This window comes from Phlebotomus papatasi, chromosome 2, assembly GCF_024763615.1.
Source record: "Phlebotomus papatasi isolate M1 chromosome 2, Ppap_2.1, whole genome shotgun sequence".
NCBI classification, from domain to species: domain Eukaryota; kingdom Metazoa; phylum Arthropoda; class Insecta; order Diptera; family Psychodidae; genus Phlebotomus; species Phlebotomus papatasi.
Window position 1 is genome coordinate 35,013,851 of NC_077223.1, and position 16,919 is coordinate 35,030,769.

A 16,919-nucleotide genomic window follows, 5' to 3' on the forward strand; every position below is an offset into this window, starting at 1 on the left:
CCGTTACTGTGAAACTTTGCGGCCGATCGGCTACAGTGTATACCAAAGCTTGAATTATTTTTATCCAAGCTAAAAATAAAGATATTTGACAGCTTTATTTTGAAATCTTATTTGCAGAATTCCAAATCTTTATATTTATCTTTATTTCTTTATATTTATCTTTATCTTTATTCGCAGAATAGAACCCATAGTGTGTGTAAAAGAAAATTGACATAATCTTTTGCTCCTTTTTATAATTTATAATCGTAAAGAAACAAAGCGATTGGTGTATGTAAAATATATTTTGTAATAAGGGACAAAATGAAGAGAAGAAAAACCATGTGCTTCAATTGTTACACAAATAAGATTTATTTTAGAAAATAAAATTATAAGGGAAAGAACATGATAATTTATGTAACAAATTTCATCACTTTTCTTCATCTGCCACTTGAGATCTTTTTGGTTTTTAGCAATGCTGCAGCTAAAAGTTTGAAAAAAAAAAATAAACATTTAGAATTTAGAGATACATGCCATTTACGAGGAAATCAGCATCATGGGCATATTGACTCTTTCCACCGCGTCGAATTCTTCGGCCAACAACGCGCATCCTGCAGCCCACAAGGATAGCAAGGGCTGCCATAACGATGATGCCCAATGTGAGGGACAGGACTGCACCACCCGGACGTTCGGCTTCACCATCGTGATCCACAAATTCCATCTCCAAATCATTGTGAATCATTTTGAGTTGCTCATGGAGTGGTTTATCGACATCTGTGACCTTGGTTGTCTTCTCTTTGGGGCCTTCTTTTGGCTTTTTATGCTTTCTATTCTTCTTTCTTGGGGCTGCTGTTGTTGTTCTCATTTCCACATCATCGTCTGACTCATCTTGATATTCACTGCCAGGGGCCTCTTCGCTATCATCCACTGTCTTGCTTTTTGGTTCTGTCCTCACTGGTTGCTTTGGACTCTCTTCTGGGTGATTTTTGGGCGGTTGTACCGGCATTAGTGGCACAATTGGCCAATCTGGACGCTGCTGCTGGAGCTCCACTTGAGTGGCTGTCAGTTGGGGCGATTGGGGAATTTGGGGTGCTGCTGGTGCCAAAATTGCAGGTGGCTGTTGAAGAACAGGTCCCTGATCCACAGATTGCTGTGGCCAGTCCATTGAATTTGCAGACATTTTCCCTCCATATCGATCTGGGAGCCAGGATTGCTGCTGTTGCATTTGTCCTCTTGCATAGGAATCGGGAATTTGAGGCCTCATAAAAGGCTCCTGAGGTGCTCCCCATTTGATATCCGCCTCCGGATAATGCATTGTTCCCCTGAACTTGAAGTCCACCTTTATGATTGAAGATTCTGCTATCACTATCTGCAAAAATAATTTAAAAGTCTATTTTAGAACAAAATTACTTCTTGATCTTTCAGATTTTTAAAATATTTGATTTTATAAATGCCTGCAAATTCGATTTAGAGTTCTAAGTAATTCAGTGTTGGATACAATTAAAATATCGCTCTTTGGAAATTACATGAGTATCAAATCAATCTTATGCCTGCTTCAGACAGGAGGTTTAGCCCAGTTTCCGAAGTAGTTAAGCCAGATAGATAAGCTTTAGTTCTGAAGCCCGTATTAGTATTTTTTAAGGAGAGAGTATCAAAGAACTTTATTTCTCTTCTATTTGTTACGGCGTTATCACACTTGCACATTAAAATTTTAATGTGAATCGCACATTAATTGTCGCTTGTGAGCGTCCAAATATGTTATTTGTGTCTTTGACTCACTTAATATTTGGGGTTTTTCTATTTATTGATAAAGAAGTGGACTTGGCCTGCAAAAATAAGTTTAAATTTGTCTAAAGCATAAATATTTTTCATATTAAAAAATTAAAGAGAAAATCGCATTAATTTTTCGCATTAATGCTATAATTCAATTCATGTCAAATTTTGCGAACCAAGTCTACCTTTTTATCAACAAATAGATCAAATTTTGAATATAAAATGATTCAAACACACAAATTACACATTTGGACTCTTACCAGCGACAATTAATATGAATCATATTAAAATTTTAATGTACAAGTGTGATAACACAGTTAGAGCACTAAACATCGAAACTATTTCATTTTTTTATGTCTTTTTCTACAAAAAGGCAAAATTTCCTTTAATGTCAAATAATAGCCCAATCTTTTTGCAATAAGAATAGCACAGGATCACTTCTAATTACTTAGTTCCTTGTTTCACAAAAATACCCACAGCAAAAGTATTTTTTTGCATCTTGAAAATTATTGCAGAAGCATGCATAAAAAGTGTTAAATTTTGGAAAGCAATTCATTGAGGAATATTGGAAAAATTTAAAGAAAAAAATTTATTAAATTCTATGTACATTAAATTCACAAAATGAAAAAAACTGTATGGGAAAGTGCTCTCCCTTCGTACGTTCATGCCTTCGAATGTGATTTTTTTTTTATTTTTCTTAAGAAACTTACACATAATTATCACGTAATTATCAATAATGGATCATAAACTAACTAATATTTATTAGGAATGTGTAGGTAAGTCTCTCATGAAAAATAAAAGAAAATTCACATTATTCGAAGGTATGAACCTTCGAAGAGAGAGAGTACTTTCCCCTATTGGTTTCCTGTAATTTCCAAAGACTAATATGTAGGCAGTGTAGGCATATAATGTATATTCCGTTTTAAGGACGATTCTACTTTATTTTCTAATTAATAAAATTTAATTCTATTGATTTACAGATAGAATAATTATAAGCAACGAGAACTCTTTCACTTTTTTTTTTTAATAAATTGCAGTTTTTGGTATTTAGAAATTTTAATTTGACCAATTATTTAAGATCCGCCTGCAAATAACTTCAGATCACGCCTCGTTATAATCCATAACGAAATAAAAAAAAGGAGTGTACAATCAGAAAAGTCCGATATTCTATTTTTTATTAAACTATTGGACCCTAGGTCATACACCAAACTTAAGAAAATAAAAATTAATCAATTTTATTTCGTCGAAAATACTTTAAAAAGTGTTGAATATTTTTTTATAAGGTACAGGCAAATTAACTATACATAATTCAAAGAAAAAGAGTGTACATTTTGAAGGATCTAACGGGACGAATTCGGTTCATTTCGAGTTCCTGACTGAAGTAGTGGAAAAGCTAGTGATATGCCTAGATCAGCTTATTGTAGGTGAGTTTCGTAACGTGAACTAACTCGGAATGCATGCAAATTCGATTTAGTGCCAAAGTTAGGGGACGCCATTCAGTTAATCTTGAATCAAATTCGTAAAATTATGCAAATTTTGTATTTAACAATTATGCCGAAATAATCATCAAAATCGGTTGAGCAAAAATCGAGATAATTGAGTTTATGTAACATGAAAATTGGTTTTTCGATTATGGCGCCCCTAGAGTTCAAACGAAGTTCAAATGTCCTAGAAAGTTGTAGCGTCAAATAGCTCAGGTCAGGGTTTATCGAGCGACTTAAAACATACTAAAACTTGAGCCCGATGCACAATGGAGTTTTTGATTTATTTCACTTAGAAAAATTGAAAAATTTTGTTTGTTAATAATGGTAATAATAGCGTCTCTAGCGATGCTTTTCCGAACTTCCAATGTCAAAAGAGGAGTGGCATTTCATGAGAGAAAATTGGAACCGGAGTTATGGCCATTTTAAGAAATTTTTGGACCCTTATAGCTCGGGTCAGGGGAGTCAGAGGATCTTAAGTTTGGTATTGATCGAAAGCTTTAAAGCCCAGCTGTAACATACTAAAATTTGAGCCCGATCAGTGCCATAGGGGCGGAGCCATTGAGAAAGCAAAAAAAGGAGGGTATTCAAAATGGGGATTGGGAAACCTCGTATTTTACATTTCGTATTTTACATCTTCGTATTGCACATTTCGTATTGCGGAAACTTCGTATTTCAGCACATTTCGTATTTTACCATTTCGTATTTTCACATTTCGTCTTTCATACATTTTGTACAAAAATTGAACATTTCGTCTGCCATACATTTCATACAAGCATATCAACCAATAAAATAATAGAATTGTAGTTTTATAAGGTCAAGGGCGCTATGCGCCTCGGGTCTAAGTTTGAAGTCGAACATCATACTTTTTAATTATTCATTTATTTAAAATTTTTATGTAAATTTCCAACTGTTTCAGCAAATATTTCAAATTTTACCACCAAGTCTGAGAAATATTGGTAAATGTTTACAATATGCTCTTAAAACCCATTTGAGCCTTTTATTCATAACTTTATCAAGACATTAGATGGAGATTTTATAAAAGGGGAAACGTGACCATTAAAATGGATTTTATAATAATTCCTTAAGTTTTTTTTTTGTAGATATATCTTGTGTAGCCGGGCTTTTGCCCTGAAAGATTCTTTATGGAGACCAAAGCTTTTCGCGGGCCAATTGCCCAGCACCGCCCAGGCTCTGTGCCTCCATCCGATCTCTTCCAGGCCATGTTACCGACTGACTGACAGTTATCTCTTGTCTTATCTCCTGTTATCCTGTTAACCAAGGCCAAGCTCACAGACGACGAGCAACCGAACCAGTAAAAGGCCTTGCTTGGAGCGGGAGGCGGGAAATATGAAGTTGCTGCGAACAGGGAAGGGATAGCCGAGCCATTGCCGCTCTGTATTATTATTAATGGATATGAGATGGAGGTAGTCCAAGTGAACATTTCGTCCTTTGACACCGTGTATTTTGATTTCGTTAAAACTATTAAAAATTGACTAGATTTCGAGCAAAAATCACTGAAGACTAATTGGACATGAATCACAGAACCAAGTTTTACCAATTTCGAAGCCCCATTTAATAACTTTGGCCCCATTTTCGAAGCAAAATATCGGAGTCCATTTGACATTTCGAAATTTAGGTTATGTTTCGTTCTTTTAGCGATTTTAATCATTTCTTGGACTGTTTTCACTAGTTTTTCATCACTATATGTTAAAAAATTACTTGTTTTAAGGAATTTGTGTGGTAGTTCCCCCGACACCTAAAGCTTAAAATCTCCCGCTTGTGGCATTCTTCCGTTTCGTGATGTTATCATCGCCGGCTAGCGCCGCTTGCTCGGTTCGATCCTCGCTCACCCTCAGTGTTAGTCGATCACTAGACAGCGAGAGAAGAAGACATTCTCTCCAAAAGTTCGAGAAAGGAGTTATCTTACTGCCCATTCAGTCAGATTAGTTTCGGGAACAAGCGAAGAGGGGTTGCGAGCAAGTGAGAGCAAGCCCCAGTTCTGCCTACACGGCGGGCAAAAGTGGATTTTACCTCCACATTTGAATGTTATTTTTTCACCAAAACTTAAGAAATTATCGAAAAACTAAGAAAATGTGGGAGCATTTCGCATGCAAACAACTGAGCATTCTCAAAGTCGCACACTAACGCAGCTATCATCAGCAGGCTGTCATACACGCTCACTTACCTATCCTTATTCAGAGCGGCAATGGCCGAGCTCAATTTCGCTATCAGGAGGAAAGTTTCTCTAACACTTAAAAATTTCTATTTTTTATCACATAAAACTGCAGCCTATTTATATATTACGTTTTTTTTGCCAAACATTTTTTTTAATGAAATCCGTACAAGAAAAAGTATGCGGCTGTCGAAAATTGCATTAAAGTAGTCGTAAACGACTATTCGAACCGATCTATAATTAAATTTTTGCGCGGAATTTCTCAAAATTTTCAGTTTTCACTATCTTAGCAATAAGATTTTTCTATATAAAGTAAAATTTACGAATTTTATTTTCTTTCAACTTCGTCGTATTCCACATTCAGATATGAAAAAAACCAAAGGCACGGAAACAAAAATATAGGAAAACAAAACGAAAGAACTAAAAAGAATATAAAATAAAAAAAAATAAAAACGACACGTCTGACACAGGGTAAGGGGACCAAGCATTGAGCCATTAATTAACGCCCTGGTTTAGGAACTATTTCAGCCCTAATCGGCAAGGTCTGAGCGGCCCCAGCAACGAAAGAGTTCCCTGTTCGACATTTCCCGACGGTCACGGCCTCCCAAATGTTCAGAAAGTGGTGGCCACCAAGGAGAACTATTGCTTCAACCGCGTTCGTTTTTTCCCACGCCGCCGCCGTAAGGATTTACATTGAAGCGAACCCTGTTCCGAACGCGTTTGCTGAATGGTGTTCAAACAGGGAACTTTCGTTGCTGGGGGTAGGCCCGAATTAAGGGCAATGGCTCGGCTATCCCTTCCCTGTTCGCAGCAACTTCATATTTCCCGCCTCCCGCTCCAAGCAAGGCCTTTTACTGGTTCGGTTGCTCGTCGTCTGTGAGCTTGGCCTTGGTTAACAGGATAACAGGAGATAAGACAAGAGATAACTGTCAGTCAGTCGGTAACATGGCCTGGAAGAGATCGGATGGAGGCACAGAGCCTGGGCGGTGAAAAAAGGGCGCGAAAAGCTTTGGTCTCCATAAAGAATCTTTCAGGGCAAAAGCCCGGCTACACAAGATATATCTACAAAAAAACTTAAGGAATTATTATAAAATCCATTTTAATGGTCACGTTTCCCTTTTATAAAATCTCCATCTAATGTCTTGATAAAGTTATGAATAAAAGGCTCAAATGGGTTTTAAGAGCATATTGTAAACATTTACCAATATTTCTCAGACTTGGTGGTAAAATTTGAAATATTTGCTGAAGCAGTTGGAAACTTACATAAAAATTTTAAATAAATGAATAATTAAAAAGCATGATGTTCGACTTCAAACTTAGACCCGAGGCGCATAGCGCCCTTGACCTTATAAAACTACAATTCTATTATTTTATTGGTTGATATGCTTGTATGAAATGTATGGCAGACGAAATGTTCAATTTTTGTACAAAATGTATGAAAGACGGAATGTGAAATACGAAATGGTAAAATACGAAATGTGCTGAAATACGAAGTTTCCGCAATACGAAATGTGCAATACGAAGATGTAAAATACGAAATGTAAAATACGAGGTTTCCGCGAACCAGTGCAGTAGTGGGCCAAAAAGTAAACTCTGACCAGTAGGAGGAAGTGGGGCTCTTTCAAAGTGGGGTCCTTTCAAAGTGGGACACCATTGAAATTGCGATTTTTCACTAATTTTTAAATAAAAATGAACCTTATCGTGATATAATTTAGCTGCACAAACAGATCGAGAATCTAAATTACGTTATGATATGGCTCAATTTAATTTAGAAACAGGAGAAAAATTCCAATTTCAAAGGTGCCTTACTTTCAAAGGTGCCCCACTTCCCTCTATACTGAACAACTAGAGCGAAGGAAGTCATCGTTTAAAGCGACCAAAATTTGTAAATAAAGAAAAAAAAGTTTGATCAGAACAATACCAGATCATATCTGTTGATCCATTAGATCTAAGGCTATTTCCTACCACCGGGAAAAAATATTTTTAACATACAAAAATGGTTCTTGATTTCTTAATTTTCTCTTTGCCTAGTATTCCACTACTTGGCATTTTTACCAATCTACTGCAGCTCTTCACATTTATTGGAATGATAGTCTACGAATTACGAACTTTTGCAAGGGGTTACTCAAAATCGAAAATTTGTGTCCATATTCCGTTTATTCCATGGCATTCCAATGTGATTCTAATGACTCCAAATGTGTGATTCTCTTAATAAATTCAATTCGGTACTCTGTGATTCTCAATTATTCCATTGTGTGATTCTATTTATCCCCGATATCTTTGACTTTATCGAATTTCAGATGTTGCTAAAAACGATCAAGATAATTTTTGAACAAAAGAAAGAGCTACAATGTCGCTATGGAACAGGTTTAGGAAATATGTAGCTAGAAAGCTTTTCACATCAGGCCTCAAAATAATCAAAATAGGGTTAGAATTTAATTTTTGAAAGAAAGTTATTGAAACTCTAAAAACAACATTATCGGTTCATTGTTGATCAAAATTTCCCGCCATTTTCTTCAAGGAAAAGCCTTAATTAAATTCTTGATTTTAAACACGTAAAAATATTTTTTTATCAGAATTTCCACTCGATTTTTTTGTGGAGTGTTTTCGTCTTTGAAAATAAGTTGATATCATAAAAAAAACGACTTGAAAATTAATTTATTGTGAACTTTTAACAGAAAGCTTGTCTAAATATTCTTAAGAAATTAAAAAAAACGGAAGGTGTTTTTAATCCTTTTTTCCTTAAAACATAAAAGCTATTATTTATTTTTAGAAATCAATTAAATCTGATTACGTGCTATCTGAACCACTTAAAATCATCAAAATCGGATTAAAATAAGATTGATTTTGATTTACAAGTATATAATGTTTAAAAGCTTTTTTGGTCTCTAAGAACATCGTTTTGGGATCCTCAAACTTAAAATGCAATTTCCTGGAACGGAAGGTTACTCAGATACATGAAAAAGCTTTTGTACCTTTTGTTTCAATCCTCCAAAATCGCTTAAATCGGCACAGTGATTTTCTCGAAAAACAGATTGTAAATGGATTCCCTTTTCCTTTTATTGATTTTTAATTAGGCTCAAAGTATAATAATTAAGCTTTTTTTTAAATTTTTACAGGATACTTTTGTTCTTGATATTGTTCTTGCGTTCGAAAAAAAAAACGATTTCTTTTGGGGATAGTTGTCCAATTACTACCTCGTCTTGTTGAAATCCTGACCGCATCCTTGACTCCAAATAGTGCCTCTTATCAGTCCTAAATAATAGGCACCTCAATCTATACAAAAGGGACAGATAATCCTAACCGGCTTATGTAGGTGAGATTCTTAACGTGATCTAACTCGGGGTGCATGCAAATTCGATTTGGAGCTGAAGTTGGGAGACGCCATTCAGTTATCTTGAATCAAATTCGTGAAATTATACAAATTTTGTATTTAAACCAAAATATCAAGTATTTGGATGAACTGACAGAAAAGTGTTATATGGGTGAAATGTAGACCAGAATGTTCTCTATAATTTTGCCGTAGAACTTGAACTCATCGATTACTCAGAAGCCAAGATAAGCGAGGTTTTTTGTTTCTTAACTCGTTTTTTCATCAAGAGTGCCCCAAGTAGTCATTTGTTGAACTTCAACTATATCAAAGAATTGTTGTATTTTGCGGGACTTTCCATTTAAACCCCTATTTTAAGTGTCTTGGTGGAGTAGAGGCAGTCAAATTGGCATCTGAGTGATTTCAAAGCGTTATTATTGGAAAAATCAATTTTTTCACACTTAAACGGCAAAATCGGAGTGATAGCGTAGTCTGAGTGGAAAATGATGTATGGACGAAATGTAGAGACAAATGTGCTCTACAATTATGTTGAAGTAATCATCAAAATCGGTTCAGCGACAGTCGAGATAATTGAGGTTATGTGATATTGAAATTAGTTTTTCGACTGTGGCGCCCCTGGTGTTGGTCCCACGAAGTTCAAATATTCTAGAAAGTTGTAGCATTTGGTGAGATCTTTCGTTTAAGCCCTCATTCATCAAAATCGGTCACATAGAACCGGAGATATGATTTTTTGAATTTCGTGAACTTTGACCCCTCATATCTCCGGTTCTATTGAAACCACAGCGCACATACACACCATTTTGGAAACGTCCTAGACTGGACTACAACATACTAAAATTTCATTAACTTGCACAATGGTGACTTTTTGAACTTCCATCTGAAAGTGCTCATTGAGACGAAACCAAAAAGGTAAAATTTAGGTCGCTATGTTAATTAGAACCGGAGATAGAGGCCGGTCAATGTTCGAACTTTGACCCCTTATAGCTCGGGTCAGGGGTTATGGATCGTCTTAAGGTTTTTTTTGTTTGATAGGTATAATCAACGGCTACAACATACTAAATTTTCAGCCCGATGCACAATGGAATTTTTGAGTTATTTAACTTTTAAGATTTAAAAATTTTCTTTTTAATAATAGCGCCCCTAGCGGTGATTTTATGAACTTGCGATGTTAGAAGGGGAAGTGGCATTTCACGAAAGCTTTCCAAAAAGCCCTCACTTTTTAAATTCTGACAATTAGAACCGGAGTTATGGCCATTTTAAGAAATATTTTTTGGACCCTTATAGCTCGGGTCAGGGGGGTCGGGGGACCTTAAGTTTGGTATTGATGGAAAGCTCTAAGGCCCAGCTATAACATACTAAAATTTGAGCCCGCTCGATGCCATAGGGGCGGAGCTATTGAGAAAACAAAAAAAGGTGGGTCTTCAAAATGGCGGAAGGAGGGGTGGGGGGTGGGGGGTCTATGCACCAAGTTGCAATTTTCACCCGATATATAACCTTTGCCGAAAACCGCAAGTCGATATCTTTTTTAGTTTAGGAGCTATTAAGCTCCAAAGAGCGGCCGGCCGGCCGGCCGGCCGGGAACGTAACTTAGCCACATATATATTCGTGATCAGGAAGTGCTGAAACACATTTTGGCCAAATTTGAGGTCGATCGGACGACATGAAATTTTGTTAGGATTATAGTAGGTGAGATTGTTAAGAATCTCACCTAATATTGAATATAGGACAAAATGTAGTGCCTCACAATTCACTATTTTGTTCTTGGTATACCGGGGGTCCCTCTTAATCACATTTGCTAACTGGGACTTTTACCATGTATCCGCCACGGGAGAAATCGTATTTCTTTTCTAATAAGACATATTCTACAATTGTTTTTTTTAGTTCAAAATGTGAAAAAATGTCCATTTATTAATCTTCTTTGAAAAATTAAAAAAAAATCCATAGAAATCTGTAATGTACTATGGCTTATCATTATCTATCGTGGAGTATTGATTAAGAATGAATATGTAATTTCATTTGATTCGAGTGATTCTTGAAGGAATATCATTTCAGATTCTATTAGAATCTTACGAATGATTCTGTGGATTCTATAGATTCGAACGAAAAAATGTGTCGGTATTCCAAATGTGAGTAACCCCTTGAACTTTTGGTTTGCTTTTAAATATAATATTTGTTATTGTAACGAGGACATTTTTTTTAAATACTAATTTTTTTAAAAACATTTAATGTCCCAAGAACAACACTGCACAACAAATTAACCGGCAAATAACCGGTTAATTGTCGGGTCTTCAGCATCATCCAGAGCTCAGCAAGCGCAAACAAAAGTCCTTCTCATTGGAAAGATCTACTGTTACTGCTAAAGACCTCACGGAATAGTTTCAGAATTGTCTTGGATATTCACAGAACACAATTGCATTAAACTTTTCCTTAAAATGAGCATCCAAGTTTGATCGAATTCAACGGAGTTAGAAAAAAGCATCGCAGTGAGGTTCTTGCGCATATATTAATATTACCGTAATTTTATTAATTTTCTTCAATATTATTGCTAAAATTCTTTTTCTATCATGATTCTAAATGAAACAGAGAATAATTCTATTGACTTAAAATGGGGAAAAATATTTCATCAGTCCAAAAACAAGCGTTAAAGTCGCACTCTAAAAGCATCGGGATTGCCTCTCTTTACTATACTTATCCTCTAAAAGACAATTAGGTCACCATTAACCCCTAAAAAGAAAATTCCAACGGCTGTCAAAAATTCAGAAAAAAATATATTTTACTGGCCCTTTAAGGACCATATCGTTCTTAAAGGGTTAAAAAAAATGCTCACAATCTACGTGCTGGATGCGTCTAAATTTATCGTCCATTTATATCCTTTTATTGCTCAAATCAGGGATTCAAATTCAAAAGCCATAGCGAATTCAAAATTGCCAAAATTGGTACAAAAACATATCCTCTACCTACAGTCACATTATTATTGTTTGACTTTGAAAATGTTTGAAATGTACGGTTTGAGGGTATTGTCGAAAAAAAAATAGAATATTTATTTCTGTATAATTCAAAAGGTGAATGTTTACCTACTTAAATAAATAGGGGATAGTAAAAAACAATTTCGACATGAATAATTGTTCTTTAGCATAAATGAAGTATTGATTTTGTTCAGTAATAGCCTTTTGAATAGGAAAAGCCACTCCAAAGCCAAGTCAAATTTATTCGAATATCAAGTCAAAAGTAGTTAAATTTCAATAAAATAAATGTTTCCTATGAACTTTGTTCACTTGCGCAACTCTTCGGTTTAGATTTTCTAACTTTTAACGGATTTTGGATAAGTTCTCTCTGATATGCCCTCGAATCGGTGCAGTAGAAACTGCAGCCGGAAAGAGCTCTCAAATCCGGAAGGTTAGTACTGAACGTAAGGATTCAGTGACATTTATCCAAAAAAATCCAGGAGAACAGAAGAATTATCCCTAGTAAGACGCAATACTTCTGGACAGTCCTCCGAAAAATGATAACAACATATTATACGTAAATAGTGAGTAAATAGTAAAATTTTGAAGTAAAGCTCAGTTTATTCTGTAAGAATGACAAAATATTGTTTATTTGAATAGTATTTCTAAAAAACAAAGTTATAATATTATTTAGCATAAATCTTAGATATCCTATTCAAAAGTACAAATATGTCCAAATCGGTAAAAATCCAAATAAGTCTCTGTAATACTGGATAAAAGATAAAGCATATTTTGTGAGCTTTCTATAGAGTTTGTTGTTTTAAAGTACAAAAAGTTTTAATTTGAAATTCAAAGTGTAAAATCTCATCCTCAGATGTTGTATCAAATTTCCATAATTTCTGGTTGGGCATAAAACTTTCAAAAACATTGTTTCTCTTTCAACTTCGAATACAACAAATTGGGAATTAGTAACTTTGCAAATTAGCACAAGATATCTGAAGCTTCTAGTAGATTTTACAAAAATTATGCAAATGTATAATTATCAAGCTGTAATATTATTTTGACTTGCTCTCATTCCTAATTATACTTTTATTTTGCCAATTTCCTAGTGTAATCCTTCAAAACAAGAAAATCCGACAAAAACAGAAAATATCGTTAACACTTGAATAATTGACATGAAAATGGATCAGTTTTTATGCTCCATTGAAACTATATGCAGAAAAAGTTTATCGACAAGTTTGTGTGACTCATTCATTGCATTAAACATGAAAAGATGAATCACCATGTATTTTATCCTTGTTCTGTGTTGAAGTTTGAAAAGTGATGCTGAAAAACTGCTGGCAATGGAGAGACATTTAGGGTGTATGTAGAGTCCTTTTATCAGCTGAAAAATGTCAAACTTTGTTGTCGTTCTTCTAAATTTCCTCAGCTATTATTGCCCTTTGATTCTCCAATCCATCGTCTCAGCATTTTTCCTTTTCATTGGCTCGCAATCAATAGCAGTGAATGGCTGAATGAAAGGAAAATGAACACAGGAAGTTGCACCCAGGATGAATGGGGATGAACGATGAGATGAATGAATGTGGTTAACTGTTGCTCTCCATCTTTTTCCTCCTGTGTGAACCCCCGTGATTAAAGGGGTTCTCTTCTGGACCGTCTTTTCCTCAGAATGAGATAGAAGGACCCAGTTGTACTGTACAATTAGTTCAGGATTGTATTGTCTGTTAAAAACTCCAAACAGTTAAGAACAGCGTGACTTGGAACTTAATTTTTTCTCGTCCGTACCCCACCCCTACAAAATCAATTTTTTTGGGATTGTTCGAAATCGCTGAAAGATTTATATTAATTCAATTAAATATTCTCTAATTAGTCAACATGTGTAACAGAGTATTATAATACATATCGATCTAAAAAAAATAACAAGAATTTAATATTAAAAGGAAAGTAATCTTAAAATAATTTAATTGATGTAAGGAAATCGTTGACAATTTCGTCTTTGACATTTTTAAAATTGTTAATTCCACTAATTTTGTGGTGTTCGGAAGGAAGAGACTTCCTCATCAGAATAGTCAGGATGGTTGCTGTACTAAAGAAGTCCTCAAGTATACACAGATGGAATATCTTCCGGAAAATTTAAGAAAAAATGTTCTTCCAAAAGCTGAGTTGAATTCCACTAAGAACATCACCTGTAGAAAAGCACTCCACATTTTGCTGTTTTAGAAATTTTCTATAAAAATCCAAAATCCAAATGCAAAAGGATCAATTTGAACCAGTGAATGCTCATAGTGTAAGCCCTGATGGGGCTCACCTAAACAAAAGTACAAACTTAGTGGGAAATGGAGAACTGAAGGTATCACCCATTTTTCACTTCATGAGAGTGAACCATCCATGGCGACTGATGCTTACTCACTGAAGACTGAGGACAATTATCTAAGAATAAAAGCCCCAAAGCAACCTTTCAGCACCCATAAGGATGGTAGGGGTTGGGCGGGTCAAAGGAATAAAGGATCAGGATTGGTAGGTTATGGCCGTCGACTGGGTTGACATGTGTCGAACAAGCCACGCGCTCTACAATAGTGTAGACACGTCTTATTGACTGAAAATTCTTATAGTTGCGATATGAAATAAAATAATTGAATTTTTGTGAGAAAATTTTGTTGTTGATAAGAAATTCAAATACATCATTTCTGGATAACGGTATATTTCATGGGTCCCGGTCAAAATCCCGAAAGCCAAAATCCCAAATTCTAAAAAGTGTCATAGTTACTCCCACGATTGCACCCGAGCTTGCTGGAGGCAAAGGGAAATCTTCTGTGTCTCGTAAGGATATTGGCTTTCGGGATTTTGGCTGCCACCGATATTTTATGATCCTATGGCGCTTAGGAGAATATTTCGAAGGATTTGAAAGAAGGAAAAATTTTTGAAGGATATTTAGAGATTTATGATGAAAATCTGGAAAATGAATTGATAGGGATATGGTTTGTTCCAGGAAAATTGTCCTTTAGTCCCAGAACTTTATGCATCCTTGAGTTATCCTGTAATACGAACGTTCTAGGATGTACTTTTATTGAGATTAGCCAAGTTTTTGTTTTTTAATATTACTATCAATTTCTTAAAGATCTACAAATTAAGATATTTCAGAAATTTGACGTGATGAACCATAACTTATGTCCATCATCATTAACCATATGTGTTTTCGTTCGGAGTATTTTAAAAATTCATCGTTCTTGGCAATTAAAAAATCTTTTCAAGAAAGTTATCATATTCCACGTCATTTTTAACATGTTTTTACATCAATTAAGGACAAAAATAAAAAAATAGTCAACAAAGATAATCTGGTAAATATAATCCTTTATGCTACGCTTTCCGTAAAGCTTTAGAATATAGAATAATTGGTAATTTTTGCATAACATCGTTTTATAAAATCTACACAAAAGTCTTGCATAATTAAATCAGGACTAGGAAATTTTTGCCTTAAATTTTTAATTTGGTACACTGAGAAAAAAAGGGGGTGCGATTAACTTTAACATTCAAACTTTAACACTTTTTAGGTGTAAAAATATATCAACATTTTTAATGTTAATTTTACACTTTTTTAAGTGTAAAATTAACTTAAATTAAAATTTTAAGAATATGTAAGTTAATTTTACACTTTTTTAAGTGTAAAATTAACATGAAAAAGAGTTAATTTAATCCCTAATACACCTAAAATGGGTAATATTTACACCGATTTCGGATCAATAATGCAGGGTAAAATTAACATTACCGGAATGTTATTTCAACTTTCTCGGATTTCTCTCAGTGTACACTGAGAAAAAAAAGAGGCTGCGATTAACTTTTTTTCGTCATAACTTCAACACTTTTTGGGTGTAAAAATATATCAACATTTTTAATGTTAATTTTACACCTTTTAAGGGTAAAATCAACATGAAAGAAGGGTACCTTTAACCCCTAATACACATAAAAAGGGTACTATTTACACCGTTTTCGGATCAATACTGCAGGGTAAAACTAACATTTCCGGAATGTTATTTTAACTTTTTCGGATTTCTCTCAGTACAGTAAAGGAATATCCTCTTTGTTTAGTGAATTATTATTTCTTTTATAAAAAATTATGTTCCAGTTTATGGTTTATCGAAACGAGGAATTATCCACCCCTAAATCAAACCCACAGGACAATAAACTCTACTCACATAAGTATATTTTCTTAGTTAATGTGTAGGAACAGTTCAGTTACTTCTTCCTGTATTCGTGGAAGGGAGATAGGAAAACTTTTTCTTCCGCATCGCTGAATTCAGTGTTTTCTGTGGTGACCTGAAGGAAATATTTATTAGATTCTCCTGTTCAGCCTTATTTGACGGAGAATACGGCTTCTAAATTAAATCACCCCACATTTAATTTATCTTCCTTCTCCACCTTCGCATCGTGGAGCCAAGTCTCCCTCAAGCCTGATAGAATGGGTCTCAGGGCTGACTCTTTGGGGAATTTATTACCGGGTAACGTATTGCTTTGTGCATTTCACCAAACTCAATTCAAACTATTCATTTCTCAATTAATTCCACACGAAGGAGCTCTGGGAATTTTTGAATATCTTTTCCACGAAGATACTGTTTCAAATAGTTTCTGAATGGCAATTAAATATTATTGGATTCTTTTATAGTCTTGAGAAAATTTTCTTAAGTCTCAACAGTGATGATATTTTCCCCAGTGCTCGAGGAAATTCTTCCTGGTTTTTCTCATAAAAGAAATTGACGTTATTACCCAGAAAATTGAACCTTCAATAGTCTCTATATAGTTTGAAGATTAGATAGTATAAAACAGCTGAATTAATACCGGGATATGTCTCATCCCACAAAGTTTGTTGGCTGGATCAGGAATGAGAACCACTCTCTATGTGTATAAGAAATTTTCCTAGTCTTTATGTAAAGCAAAGTATAATCCGTTTTGTTGAACATCACACAGTTTACTTGACGTACCATGACGAGCCATCAGCAGGAGTGTTTCTATCCTCACAACTGCTACGTCATTTAAATTATACGGAAGCCGACAATACGTTGCGCCAAATAATTCCCAAGGAGGAAATCTTCACTACCTCCATCCTACCCCATAGATAAACATCTCAGCATGCATTATGTATTAGATTTTAAAGCATGGATGACACAGAGGAGTGATACAGTGCAGATTGGAAGTGTTGGAGAGGTAGGACAAGTGTCATTTAATACCCTTCACACTCTTTC

The 16,919-nt window shown here is 34.9% G+C and overlaps 1 protein-coding gene across 1 annotated transcript; it reads right to left on the reverse strand.

Moving 5' to 3' along the window:
* Positions 1 to 324: 324 nt before the first annotated feature.
* On the reverse strand, positions 325 to 1,348 carry LOC129802011 (uncharacterized). Its single transcript, XM_055847544.1, has one exon. The coding sequence runs from the start codon at positions 1,289 to 1,291 to the stop codon at positions 497 to 499; it is 795 nt and encodes a 264-aa protein (XP_055703519.1). The 5' UTR covers positions 1,292 to 1,348; the 3' UTR covers positions 325 to 496.
* Positions 1,349 to 16,919: the final 15,571 nt, after the last annotated feature.